At 39.7% G+C, this 15373-nt stretch overlaps 1 protein-coding gene across 1 annotated transcript in view; it reads left to right on the top strand.

Annotated features, from left to right (window-relative positions):
• The window catches only part of CCDC178 (coiled-coil domain containing 178), a 122811-nt gene that overhangs the window by 98576 nt on the left and 8862 nt on the right, over positions 1–15373 (top strand). Inside the window, exon 19 of the mRNA XM_033155118.1 lies at positions 13291–13425. Coding sequence (XP_033011009.1) covers positions 13291–13425 — 135 coding nt within the window. The remainder of the gene's footprint in view (positions 1–13290; positions 13426–15373) is intronic.

Here is a 15373-nt window from a genome sequence, read left to right as displayed (position 1 = left end):
TATATCTCCTGGTTTTGCTGATACCCATTTTGCCTTGGATAGTTCAAGCAGTTGCCAACCACTACTGTTGCCAAGTTGCAAACCAGGGGAGGAGGTTGTATCTTTAAAAGTATGCTGCAGTCGCTTCAGAAGTGTACACTACACTTTCACTGTGGTTGAAAGACAGAGAGATTAGTCAGGAAGGTCAGTTAAAGAAACAGCTGTGTCTGGCTTGCCTGATATATACTCATTGCTTGTAGAGAGACATCTAGAGGCCTTCACAGGGCAATTGTCATCTGCTTGTGATTTCACAAGCCACTAGATGTCTCTGCACAACTGAGGGCGCCAAATGGGGGGGGGGGACTTATCTGCACTGTTTCATTGATTGACCTTTCTCCCTTTATGATCATTACTGGACAGGAGAAGGTACAGCACATGTGTCTGCAGTGACCAAGGAGCCACAATCCTCCTTCCAGCTGCAATTTAGCAATCCCACCAACTACTGAAGTCTTTAAAAACTCACTTGAATTTGATTAAGCTTCCTGCATAGGTGAAGTAGGGAAGAGAAGAGCAATAAATTGGAAACCACAAATGCCAACTGAAAAGTCTGAATAGACATACATCAGTCACCCCCAGAATGTTTGTGGACATAGAAGTACCTCCAACCCCCTAGGTTTTAAAGACAGGTTGGGGTAGTGAAAGCCAAACCAGAGAGGACAGCGTAAAATATTGGCTGGCATAGTCACTGTCATGAAAGTTTAGAGTCACACCAGAACAGTTATGAGAGTGACAAGCATATGAAGTCATCCAGAGCAGTTTTTGGACCATGACACAATCTACCAATCTAGCTGCATAGGCAATCCACAAAAATAAAACCAAGCTTTAACCATCTACAGTTCTGTGGCAGTGCTGCTCCTCACACCCCCAGTGTTATTAATTTTATGCAATCACATATGAGCATTCTCAAAACATTTGTTCTTATTCCTGACCATTTTAAAGCTCTTTCATTTTGTCACCATCTTTCCTCTGAGAATGTATCTACAATAATGGAGATAGGTATAAAATGAAAGAAGAATTAAGATTAAAATTGTGATTTAAAAACCCCCCAAAACTTTAGACTTACTTACTTTTCAGTGTTGTGTTGTGTTGTGTTGTTAAATAGAACTTGTCAGAAGGGAAATAAATGGGGAACATAATTCCACAACAAGCAACTGTTTAGCCAGTGTGGTGTAGTGGTTAGAGTGCTGGACTTGGACATGGCCCTACTTGGCCATGAAACTCACTGGGTGACCTTGGGCCAGTCACAGCCTCTCAGCCAAAGCTACCTATAACCGGCCTGATGTCTGGGGGGTATAGGGCAGTATTAATATAATATAATATAATATAATATAATATAATATAATATAATACCTCACAGGGCCCTTGTGAAAATAAAATGGGGAGAACGAGAACCATGTACCTTCAGCTCCTGGAAAAGTGGGGTATAAATATAATGAATAAACTGTTTGGTTATATTCAACCAATGAACAGGACTAGCTCCTGCTCATTTTTCAGATTTATCTATAGGTTTTGGAACCAAAATGCCAGGAAACAATGCTCTTACAGGGCTATCTGAGGAAAACTTTTGGAACATCTCATGAGGAAATGCTTAGTGTTTGTTTGTTTTTTATTCAAGGAACTGCGGCCATCTAGAGGATCCAACAGGTTTTTCTGCTGTTGTCCTTAGAAACACTCCCAAGGTGTCTCTGGGTTTTTGAAATCAAGAGGCAGCTCCCTAAACAGAAACATTCTCCTCAGATTTTTGTGAGTTGGGAGTGGGGAAATCCTCAGCTGAAAGACAGCTCCTTTGTTTCTGCCCACACATACCTCTCATGCCCCTTGAATTTCTGGGGTGAGGTGGGTCTAACTTCTTCACAGAAGAAAATTCTGGACCTCTGTTTCCTCCTCAGATGGCGCAGCTCACCCTTCTGTTAGGTGGGGGGAGGGGGAGCCTGACAAAGTTAAGCTCTTGATGTTACAAAGCACAACAGCTAAAATGCCAAGGTTGCAGGTTCAATCCCTGTCTGGGACAGCTGCATATTCCTGCACGGCAGGGGGTTGGACTGGAAGATTATCAGGGTCGCTTCCAACTCTATGATTCTGTAATTCATATTGTACCAACACGGGTTGTCTTTGATTAGTTCAAAGAGACCCTTTGTCTTACAATTTGTAAAAACACACACAAAAACCAACGTTTCTTGTCTGCAAGAGGGTGAGGAAGCCCTTGCTCACCTCAGAAAAATGGATTCTGGTGGTCAGAGGGTGTGCTGTCTGAAGTGCCTTGTTGTCATGCCTTGCGGGGGGTGTCCAGAGGTTGGGATTTCAATGGCGGGGGCAAGTCTCATCTGCACAAAAATGAAGCCTTTAATTGTGCATAGTGATATAATATGCTTAGCTGGAGGCTGCTGCTAAGGATAGTACAGATTTGTTGTTTGGTGTGAGCAGCAGTGCAGCTAGGTAATTTTAGGCCCTGTGTTGGATAGTGTCATGAGAGGGGCCCCTTTAGACCGCCATGTGTATACAACTAACATTTATCTCCTCCTGCTGCTCCCCTATCACCCATTGCTTTACAATAGCTTCTACAATCCTGATTATGTTAAAACAAAAACAAAAGGTATTTACCAGCTCTGATTAAAAATAATAATAATCTGAGTATGCAAAGTTTTCACATTTTGAACTCAATTAAATCCTAGCTCCACTATGCTTACAAGAACAAAATGGGCTTGCTTCTGCTGTGCTGATACTAAACACATTTAGTTGAAAATAAACACCATTTATGGCCGGGGGGGGGGTATATTCCTGAAGTAAAATGAATAATAAAATGAACATATGTAATCATATAAAATTCTGGACAGCTGTCCCCTGATTAATAAGAAAGAAAGGATTCTGCAGCAGCCAGAGTTGGCCCCAGAGGACACCAGTATCCTCATGCCAACCTAGAAGCTGATGCCAGACCTGTTGCCACTGCCCCCATCATCTGTTGCTCTCTGGAAGTAATTTGGGAAGCCCTTCAGTCCTAGCTGCCCGCTGGACATGAGCAAACTCTCTTATTGTTAGGCCTCTTAATGTGAACTGCTAAATGAATTGCTTAATAGGAGTATAGTGCTATTGGATATTATTAACAGATCTGTTGGTATGTTTCATGCTCATTTAAACCTTTTATACGTTGAAATGTCTGCGGTATATTATAGTGTATTGCTTTCATTTGTCATGGCTTTGGTGTTTGTTGTACTCAAGTTATCATCTGTGAACTGCTTTGAGCACAATGTATTTGTAGAAAACGTGGTAGATAAATAAAATTTGACTGTAATCAAATAATTCAATTTTATACTTCGTAATACATTTTGTAAAGTGTACCTTAGATTCAGCTACACATATTTGCGAAATTCATTTTAGCTACATGATGGACAAGGAACAGAACAACAGGGGAAAAGAAAATAGATAAGTATGTGGCAGAGGATTACCAATATACTTCAGTGTGAAGTGCTGGGTACTTAGAAATATTGTAGGAAAGCTTCTTGGTTGATATCTGTGCATGTGTGAGTAGTGAAGGAAATAGTTGGACTGTGGATTTTCAGCAACAATTAACCATGTAATAATATATATAGCTGTTTAAATCTATACTTTCAATCTTGAACCCTTATCAGTTGAAGTCTTATCAACTGAAACAAATAGCTGCTATGGTCTGCATGTTTTAACTGAATGCTATAAATTCACTGACTAACAGTGCAACCCAAAGCATGGCTCACTGGGATTACTCCCAAGTAACAGACCAATCAACCCCCCAAGTAATTAACCCCCGAGTGGTGGTGTCCCTCTGCCCAGTTTCATTGGGCTACACCAGATTTTGCCTGCAGGGAGCTTCAACTGCCCCAAAGGTCCCTGCAGAGCCTGCTGAAAGTATGGGAAAGTGGAAACTAATGCCTATGGCATCCCCATCAGTGGTGACCAGCAGAACCCCCCATGGGGTATTTTCTGGCGAGGAGTGCAGCTGGTCCGGATGACCGTAAGGCATTCCATCCATTGGTGATGTGCCCAATCCAAGTCTCTCAGTTGCACCAACATGGAGCTCATGCACAAAATATGGGACACACACACACACCCCTTCCTTGCACCGTGGCCAGCATAAGTAGTGATGGTTCAGATGTGGCTGTGACTCTGCCAATTCCACCCTGCTGCTCCCAGCCAAAAATTAGGATTGCTTCCTAATAGGGTATAGGGATGCATCCTAAAGCTTCGTTGACATGTATAATATTGATAACTTCTTAAAATACAACCCTAGTCAACAACTAGAAGGCCACACCTTGAAAGGATAGGAAGGATGGTGGGCCAAATCTCCAAATTCCATTCCCTCAAATACTGCCAAACCCTATTGCTATGTTCCTCCACACCCATTTTTTCCTCTTGTTTCAATGTGACAGCAAAACTTTTCCCTTTAGAACACAGACTTGGCCCAAGGGCCTCGTTGGTAATTACTAGTTGGTAATCCTCAAGGATTACTAGTTGGTAATCCTTGAAATACAGTATTGTAATAAAAAGTACAACATGACTTCCTTTCATATCATTTTATTTTATTCATCTAACTAAAAACAATAAATGTGCTTGTTGTTTGTTTGTTCTTTATTGTTTTATTTGTCCCTAGATTATGACTATACTGTATTAGGCAGGATTTACCTAACCAGCCTTGTCAATGGAAGCCTTACCCAAGGACTTCTTCTTGCACAATGGGGCTTTCCCTCTTCTCTTTCTGTGTGCACCCCTACCCTGAAATTGTCTCTGGGAGGTCCGGAGAACCCCTGAACAGCATGAGTGAAGGGGAAAGGCAGTATTTTTCCATCTGGCAAGCTGAAATGCTTGTGCAGATGGAATAGTTGTAAGAACATGGCATTGAATTCAACCCAATACGTTTTTAGAAATTTATATTAGGAATTGCATTCACCTAGAAACCAAAATATGACTGGTTACGATTCCAGCAAGCTGATATTATATATAACCGGAAACTCTATCACTATGGATTTATTTAGCTTTAAAATAAGAGTTTTCGGTTTGGAGAAGAATGTAATCTATTAGAACAGAACATTTATAAAATGAGGTTAATCCATGATCTTCTGTCAGTGCTATACAACCTACAGATTAGCATGAAAATAGAATTGTGATCTACTATACGAGCTTGTCAGAAGGAAGGAAGCACTAGTGTCAGGGGGAAATTGTGTTTTAGAAAAATGCAAAATGAGGAGATATTAAGGGAAGATTGGAAGCAATCACAAAAAACCATCAGAGTTTTAAGAATATTCAGAAAGCCATATGGAAAGACTGAGGATATAAGTGTGTAGAGTAATGAACTATCTAAATGTTTAGAATCATATAAGCTAAGAGTGACCAAGCAATGTATTTCTGTACCATATGGGGAATCTTTTTCAAACCCATAGCTGCATTACCAGTAGTGGCTGGTGCCCATTGAGACCAGTAGGGCAGAACACAGGGATATCAACAGTAGGTTGAGCCAGAGCCAATGACAGGCAAAGATAACCAATTCCCATTCTCCTCTCGGATGTGTTCTGTAAGGGTATCACTGTGATTGAGGATGTGAGTAATGTGCTGTTTCCTCCTCCTTCCACAGCCTACCTGAGTTCTAAGTTTGAAGGAAGAACCCTTTTGATATAGGAGTTCCATTAAGACAGTCCACCTGCTGCCAGGTTTATACACCTGTGTTGAGTGGTGGAGGAAGTGGGTGAAACTGCTTAATTGACTCTGATGATGACAACCCTTCAGTACCATTATCCTCATCTACTTCCTAAACCTCCAGCCTTCCTAAATACTTCTAAACCCAGGACGTCAATAATATCTGGGCTACACTCTGAGTAAGCACCAAACTGAAGGAACTAGGTTCGAATTAAAAGGGGTGAAATAGCACTATTAGCTATTATTAATGGAATATCTCTGCGTCATCCTACCCAGCAGCCCAATATGTGTTGAACAGAAGAGGTGTGGATAGGACACTCACAGGAAAGGTCCCAGAAAGGCCATAGATAACCACCCATAAACAACTTCTCAGTTGTGTCTGACAAGAACATGTGAGGCAATTCAAGAATAGACTTATGATTGCCAGCCATATCACACAGATATTGTACCAAAACCTCATAATCAGCTACACTGAAGCTTATAGAATAGTTTAACTGGACTTACTCTTGTTGATCTTCATTTACACACTCATATTACACACGAATATTAAAAACACAATACAGCATTAAACATTAAAAACTTCTCTAAACAGGGCTGCCTTAAGATGTCTTTTAAAAGTAAGATGGTTGCTTATTGCCTTGACATCTGATGGGAGGGCGTTCCACAGGGCAGGTGCCACTACCGAGAAGGCCCTCTGCCTGGTTCCCTGTAACCTCACTTCTTGCAGTGAGGGAACCGCCAGAAGGCCCTTGGTGCTGGACCTCAGTGTCCGGGCTGAACAATGGTGGTGGAGCCACTTCTTCAGGTATACAGGATCAAGGCCACTTAGGGCTTTAAAGGTCAGCACCAACACTTTGAATTGTGCTCGGAAACGTACTGGGAGCCAATGCAGATCTCTCAGGACCAGTGTTATATGGTCTCGGCGGCCTCTCCCAGTCACCCGTCTAGCTGCCGCATTTTGGATTAATTGCAGTTTCCTAGTCACCTTCAAGGGTAGCCCCACGTAGAACGCATTGCAATATGCAATAGTCCAAGTGGGATATAACTAGAGCATGCACAACTCTGGCGAGACAGTCTGCGGGCAGGTAGGGTCTCAGCCTGCATACCAGCTGGAGCTGGTAGACAGTGGTGAAGCTGTATGCTCCGCTACTGGGGGTGGAGAGCAGGTGGGGGTGTGGCTGGCGCCCCAGGGGCATGACACGCATCCCGGGGGCATGGTACACCGTCTGCAGGGGCATTGTGTGCGTTCTGGGGGTGTGACACGCCACTTGTGGGGGTGTGGCACCCGGCGAGTGGGGGTGAGCTGCGCGTGTCCAGGGGGGCCACCAAGATGGCATCCTACTGGAATAGTGGTGATGGGGGTGGTCCGCTCCCTCCACACTCCCGTTCCTCCGCCAGTGTTAGTAGACAGCTGCCTTGAACACAGAATTGACCTGCACCTCCATAGACAGCTGTGCAATCCTAGTGCCATGCCTGGTTGAAAAGTAAAACTGCAACAGTCTCAATATGGAAAGGAGGGCCGAAGAAATGTCTCTATGTAAGGAAACATTATTATGGTTGTCTTCACCTCTTTCTTTCTGTCATAATACCAAGGCTGGGATCCCTACAGTTGGAACAGCTCAGTGGCAGACCTTGGGGTCTCAAATTTCAGCGGCACCCTGTACAACACCAAAATTCAGCACCCCTTCCTCTTGCCTTCCATTTTACATCATAGTTGCGACACCCCCCAAGGCTCCGCACCCAGTGCAACCAAACTGGTTGCAATCCCCTAAATCTGTCCAGGAACAGATGTTAGAGTGAGCATCAAATAAATTTGGGAATGCACAAAACTGAGAATTCTTGGGAAATGGATATCAATATTAAAGACTTCTTAGTCATTGTGTCTTTTTGTCAGATTTGGAGTTTGGACAGATATCATAATAATGAACCAGATTAACTCCACAAGAAATCATTCAAGGGAGGATGTGCATTTGTATACATGTAGGATGTACACATGTGGCTTTTCGTGTATGTAGTTATGTAGTTCTGTTTGTCTATAAAATAGAAGTAAATTACTGTTGTTTAGCTGTCAATTTAACATCTGTGAATATATACATCATTGTTTTTAAGACATTATTTTGCTAAATTTAACCTCCCTTGTTAATTTAATTGTAACACCTGAGTAGATGGTGTCTTGCGTGCTTTGGTGTGATTTTGATACTATTGAATACCATATTTGTTCAACTAATTACTACAATATCTTATTGATTTTCAACATCCTGCTTTATTTCTAACACATTTTGATTTTGTAAATGGTACACATCCCTAAAATTAGATACCACAGTGCATTAAATTATAATTTCTTTTCTACTGTGAGATGTTTATCATTTTGATTTTGGAAGTACTTGTACCTCACAATAAGAATAGATTAAATAGATGATTGCTCTCCATTGCAGACTAATTAGCTGACCGTGACAAAGAAATCTGCTGAATTTTATTTGGAGGAACGAATATAAATGAAATTAAATTTGTCACTGGTTTAAATTGTATTATTCATCTGTGTTCTATTTTCATTCTGTCCTAATCCAGGGATAAGAGATAGAATCCTGATTTCTCTCTGATATTTCATTACTGTAAAATTGAGATGTAAGGCACACTTATTTTCTGACCCACTTAGCATTTCAGCGAGTAAAAAAAAAGGAGTGTATTGTCATCACTGCACATATTGGGATTCCTAATTCCACCCCCAGTATTCAGCACCTAGGCTGCAGGACTGATAAACAACTATTCATTAGCTACACTTTGTCCCCACTGTTACTTATCGTTTTATTCACTCTTGTTTTCAGGTTCCCAAAGATCTGGGGCTGAATGGAAGTTTCAATGTCATTACATTACTCATTCATTACATACTGAAAGACTACACTTTGCACATGAAGCATCTCAGTGCATGTTTTATGCCAGTACTTGCTTGGTATACAAAGGTCCATGTTCAGTTCCTGGCCTATCTTGTTTGGACTAGAACATGTTCCAGTCCAAAATTGTGAGGAGGCACAACCAGTTAGTATAGTTAATACTGAGCTAGATTGGCCAACTAACATAAAATATATTATTCATCTGTTGCTGGGTGCTCTAGTTATTTTTGCAGATCCATGTATATTTCAGTGCCTATAGCTATAGGATAAGTCTTTATAAGAGATACATTTTTAATAATAGTAGATAGATTTGACAACAAACTATATTCAAGTAAATTTTGTGTACCAACTCTCTTAATCTTTACAAAATTGTATCAGAGATAGAACCTGATAATAATGATAAACAAGAAGGAGACTTGAATAGGACATTTACTAGCAAATATACATTTGCAAGACAGAACAAGGCTCTTCTGCTTATGTAAATTTTAGAGAGGATTTCAACTCAGGTTTCTTTAAAGTCTTAGTAAATAGATGTATCGTGGTCCAAACTATTGCTGGCAAAGAGCTGGGGGGAAATAAGCAGATTCCAGGTAGCAACAGGGACATTAATTAATTAACCAGTCTAATATTTGCAACCAACCTCTCAATTGCTTATTATTCACAATATTTAATTATGTCAAATATTCCATGAAAACAAGAATGCCCTTATGTAAGTGACCTGCCTTTTACATGTGGTATGAGCCCCATAGGACACTCAGTGCCTGAGTATAGGTAGGAATGAACAAATGGAGGAGAGAAGTCAGGGAGAAAATACCACTGGCTTTGCTCCCTTGGTCTCCTTTTTCTTGCATGTAACTACATTCCTTATGATGTTACAAATGAAATTTCTGAATCCACCAAAGGGGGTGGAAAGCTCTTAGAACTGCATTCAGTTTTCATATAAATGCCAGTGAGCTAAACATGGGATTTTCAACAAGGAAGTGTAGCTGGTCATGGGGCAAGTCAAAACTGGCCACCTTACTTTCTAGAAGTAGCTTCAGTCACTTTCTTACTGTGCTCTTAACAATTTAGACATTTCTGATTCAAGTAAAACCTAATCAGCAGTACTATCAACCCATACAGTGTGGGTAGTGTGAGGAACAGTACCAGATTTAGGATGGTATGAGCAGTTCCCTCACACAGTGCACCAAGCCAAAGGGGTGCAAAGTAGTAGTAGTAGTAGTAGTAGTAGTAGTAGTAGTAGTAATACCTATCTTTATACAGGTACGTACTGAGAAGATCCATAAAAAAGCAATTGTACCAAAATGAATTATTGTGAAAATAAGAAATTTGGGGAGGGAGCACCAAATGTCCTTGCTCGGAGCAAAATATTACCAAAGTCCAGCCCAGTGAGGAACAATTCTTCTTATCAAGTCAGCCAGTCACCTTTTCATTTAAAGTTTCATATATGATTTTAAGAGCATTAAATCATATAATAAGAAACTGAATTTCTAGGTCTTAAAGTATTTCTTCATGTGTTAGAATTATTTTATATTACTACACTTCTCAAAGCATTCTAAGTTCAACAACAGTTATGGGGACTAAAATGCAGTTTTCCCTCACTACTGCCGTTGGCTTTTCATCATTACAAAAGTATGCACAGGTTGCTGACAAAAGAGCTTTATTTAAATGAGCTGTAAAATCTTTAACAACAATTCTATGTGGATCAGGTTTAATAATAAAGAGATATCTTTTTACCTATGCACTTGGAGTATTAGAAGATAAATATTAGCTACATTTTGCTCATAATTCTGCCATTCTTCCTTGCCTTGCCAAAACCTGTAGAGTTGTTTTGTCAGTGTTTGAGTTATAACAATGAACTGTACTGATACGGCTTATATCATTTACTTAGTATGCAACATCTCATTGCATTATTAAATTAATATGGCACATATAGGATTATCTAATATGTTTAATTATTATTTGGGAGAGAAAAGGCAGATTTAGAAAGATCAACATTTTCTGCATGGTTTTATTAACCCCTAATTCTTCAACAATCCTCAACGGATTTGGTTTCAACAGAAACCAACATAAAAAATCTTAACTCGATGCGCACACCTAAAAATGCTCTTTGGGCCTAGTCAATGAAAGCAAATGGTTCCAATAAGCTACATGTTCTGTTGTGGAAAATGCCAACTTCCAATGTGGCAATTTCATAAAACTTGGCTAGAACAAGTAAAGGATGATATGATGGACCCAGGACCCAGGAAATAACATAAAAATGGAGAAGAGGGAGAAATTATAAAGAAAATATAAACTTTCTCTGAATACGGATATAAGACAGAATTGTTTCAAAGATATGACATGATGGCATCAAACTTCTGTAATTATCAGAGCCAATATGTTATTGGCTCAAAACTGGAAAGTTGCATTACTCCTTCCTTGGAAATAATGGTTTAACAAATTTTGGGTTTTAGCTATAACAGCAAAAATAACAACTTATCTTAGAGCAAGTATTGTTAATAAATATAGAAATAATTTCTGGTAAAACTGATTGCCCTTTATACAATACTATCAAGAAAATACAAAATACAAGTAGGTTTTGAATTTTTTTAAGAAAAATTGTATTTTTGTCTTCTTATTTATTTATTCTTATTTGTATTATAACATTATGATTTGAAGTAATCTTTTTATCAGAGTTTTGATTATTGGTAATAATTGTCAAATAATTCAATAAATAAACACAACAACTGGAAAAACCTAGAAGTAAGACATGGGTTGGCTTAGTGTTAAGTTTAAACTCTGTCTTGCGGTTTGTCTTGCCCCAAACAAACACAAGATGTATCCATGGTTTTTTTTTTTTTTTTTTATTCTAATTTGTTTGTAGGTAACAAACCATGAGCCCAGGTTTGCATGTAATGCAAAGCCAAACTATAGCTTAGCTCTGGGTAGCATTGCAGCAGCAGGGCCAGGAGACAAGCAAAAAACCACACTTTTCTCTCTAGGCACCAGGACACTTGCCTGTTCACAGTACACCTATGGTTTGGCTTACCATTGCATGTGAATGAGGCCCATGTGAAATATTGAAATATAAATTTTCAGCATTATAGCTGGTATTTTGTATAGTTTTTCAAAGATGGTATTGAAGACAGGGGAAATTACATGTATGTGTTTCTCAACTCCCTTGAGAAACAAAATGAAGATGAGATTTGGACACGGTACAATATATTGGTCGCCAAAGAACACTTCCTTTCTCTGATATAAAGACATTTTTATTCATGCATTCGTTGTGGTATTGATCTCAATAGGTTTGAAAACTTCCATAGATACATTATACCATTGTTTTAATGTGGTTGACAACCATGCTCAGAAAGGTTGTGTACTGACAATAGTGATTGACATTTTACTGAGAGTACTGTAGCATGACTAAATAAAAATGCAGCTTTAAAAACTCTTTGACATAATTGGTTCCCATTAGCCATTTTCTACATTAGCAGTGTTTTCCTCTCCTGCAACAAACAAATGTGGCCAGGATCCAACCAGTATCTCCCGTGGATTTGGGCATGCCCAGTGATACTTTTTACTTCTTACTTTTCTTTGAACTGATAGATCCTTATACCATATTGTAAACTGCTCTTGAAAGTTTTCCTGTGTTTCAAATGTGACTCAGAAGTTTCATGTGTGGAAGCTGTTGTCCAAGCCCCTTTGGGCACATGGACTTAATTACTATCCTGGATATAGAGAGGGAGGGGATTTAAATGTTAGCTATTAAGGTAATACGTTTGCATCCATTCGTTTGAGCTACTGTGCCAGATTTTTAAAAAAATATTTCTTATTCATTCACGAATTTAGAAGAACTGTAATATAAACAGAAATTGGTTAATAATGTGTCTGCAATAGCTGTTACATTCAAAACTCATTTAATACTCTTTGTCAAAGTGATTTTTGCAGTTAGAAAGATATGTAAGAAAACCAGGGTAAGCCCACACATGTGATTCTCTTTATATATTGTAACATCTGTGTAAATGTGCATGTGCAGATATAGATATATAGATATGGTAGTGTCACATTCAGCTGCTGCCTTAACTGCAATTTAGTGCAGTTAGATGCTTTCATGTCACATGGTTATAGCTAGGTAGATTAATAGGGAGTTCTATCTGGAAATTTCTTTCCTGTTATTGTTCTCCCTCAGCTGCTGATGGTGAAGTTAATTCTCTTTAGTTTTGTCATGCTCTGGAGCACACATTGCCAAGCTATGATAAGCTTTACAAGGAAAAATGAGCCACAGTGTCCATCAAAGTCTTAAACTTGCATTTTAAACTTTGGCCTGACCTGATGTGCCATTCAAAATGCTTCAAAAGATTATTTTTTTAAGAAAGGTTCAATATGTCCCGAGGCTATCGGTTTTGAGTTAAACTGGGTGAAGTAGAAATATTTTACTCATCAGCTTTGCAGTCACAGAGTTTGCCTCAGCTAGAACAAAACTGCTGAGGCATTTAGAGAAAATTAACCCCCCATCCTGGCAGCCAGATGTGACTGGTTTCTGATGAATGCACATGAGTGGGCTGAAAAATCAAGAGACTGTGAAATTCCTGTCAGGTCCGTACAGTGCAGAATGGGCTATTGACTGCTTTCTATATTTCCCTCCATCATTCTTCTTGAACACTGCCATTAATTTCCTCTCCCACTCTGACTTATTTTTTCCCCTTTCCTCTTTTAGCTCTCTCGGCTGCAAAGGAAGCTGCACAGGGTATTGGTGGAGTACTTCAAACAGCGAGCCGTCTATAGCCAAGCTGGGCTGGCGAAGTTCCAGGCAGCCTCTCATGAGAATTTTCAGAAAATATTAGCTGTGCAGGTAGGTGATTGCAGGGAAGTAGGAAAGATCATTCTGATCTAGATTGAAAAGCAAATGATGGGTAGTGTGATGAAGCATTAAAACCATATCCCATCAGAGTTTTGTAAATTTTTAACCTCTTTAATAAACTGAAATTGCATGAAGGATGAATCCAGTAGGCTAGCATATGTACCACAGATAGATATTTTCTTTAAAAGAGAAAGTTGAATTTTGTTCTCGGAAGCCTTTACAATGATCATTATACAAATACATTTTTTTAACCATTCAAAAACAGGCATTAACAGTGCAGCTAAATATATTTTAGAACACACTATAGCACATTCCTTTCTTTGCCTCTTATTGACATGGAAAGCAACATTTTTGATTTTCAACATTTTATTCCTCTAAAGAAAAAGAAGCATAGATTACCCATTTAGCTAAAGACCATCAATTTGCATATTCTATTGGGTAATGGCATCAGAGGAATTAAGGAATCCTGGTGTCATGGACACAAGGCCCAATCTGATTAAGCCAACATTATTCTTACTTTCAGACCCAGACCTGGACACTTCACAATAAGAGCCAAACTAAATGTGACAGACTGCCATATATAGTCCCTCCTTTTTTTCCTTTACAGAATGTGGGCATACAAATAAGGGGACTTCTTAACATTTCTCCCTCTAGCAGATTTTCCAATTTCCCTCCCAAACTGCTTTCTCTCCAATCACCCACATCATAGAATCATAGAATTGTAGAGATGGAAGGGACCCCAAGAGTCATCTAATCCAACCACCTGCAATGCAGGAATATCAGCAAAAGCATCCATGACAGATAGACATCCAATCACTGCTTTAAAACCTCCAAGGAAGGAGAGTCCACCACCTTGTGAGGGAGTCTCTTCCCCTGTCAAACAGATCTTGCTGTCAGAAAGTTCTTTCTGTGTTTAGTCAAAATCTCCTTTCTTGTAACTTGAATCCATTGATTCAGGCCCTACCCTCCAGAGCAGGAGAAAACAAGCTTGCTTCATCTTCCATGTGACAGCCCTTTCGATATTTGAAGGTGGCTGTCATATCTCCTCTCCATCTCCTTTTTTCCAGGCTAAACATACCCAACTCCCTCAACCATTATCTTAAGGCTTGGTTTCTAGACCCCTGATTATTTTGGTTGCCTTCATCTGCACATATTCCAGCTGATCAATATCCTTCTTAGATTGTGGCACCCAGAACTGGACACAGTATTCCAGGTGTGTCTGACCAAGGCAGAATAGAGCTGTACTCTTACTTCCCTTGATTCTGAAGAAGTGTGCATGCACACGAAAGCTCATACCAAGAACAAACTTAGTTGGTCTCTAAGGTGCTACTGGAAGGAATTTTTTATTTTATTTTCCCTTGATTGGGAAACTATACTTCTGTTGATGTAGCCTAGAATAGCATTAGCCTTTTTTCTTTTTTTGCTGCTGCTGCATCACACTATTGACTCATGTTAAGCTTGTGGTGTCCTAAGACCCTTAGATCCTTTTCACATGCACTACTGGAAGTCCAGGTACCGCCCCATTTTATATTTGTGCAGTTGGTTCTTCCTGCCTAAGTGCAGAACCTGCATTTGTCCCTATTGAAATTCTCTCAACAGGGAGAATCCACAAATGGGGAATGACTACTGAGAAGGCATTTGCATTGACACTTCGTGTTATGTTTCCAAATCATGTGTCATATTGTTTCACTGATCCTGGTTTCAGAATTATGTGCTAACTCTGCCCCGAAGTGGGTAGCAGCCAATAATAAGCTATTGTTGTTGTTTATATTCACCTGTCTCGGAAGACAATGGAAGAGTGCACCTTCAGGGTGAAGTCAAACTGTTGGAGAGTTATAGCACTTGCTGTGGCTGTAGAGACTGATACAGGAGAGAGACGTTTTGTTGCATGTGGGGCAGATTAAGGCATCCAGTTCTGCTGCTACAGATGCACCATGAC

The sequence above is a fragment of the Lacerta agilis genome, chromosome 7 (assembly GCF_009819535.1).
Source record: "Lacerta agilis isolate rLacAgi1 chromosome 7, rLacAgi1.pri, whole genome shotgun sequence".
NCBI lineage: Eukaryota > Metazoa > Chordata > Lepidosauria > Squamata > Lacertidae > Lacerta > Lacerta agilis.
This window is presented reverse-complemented; position numbering and strand designations above follow the sequence as displayed.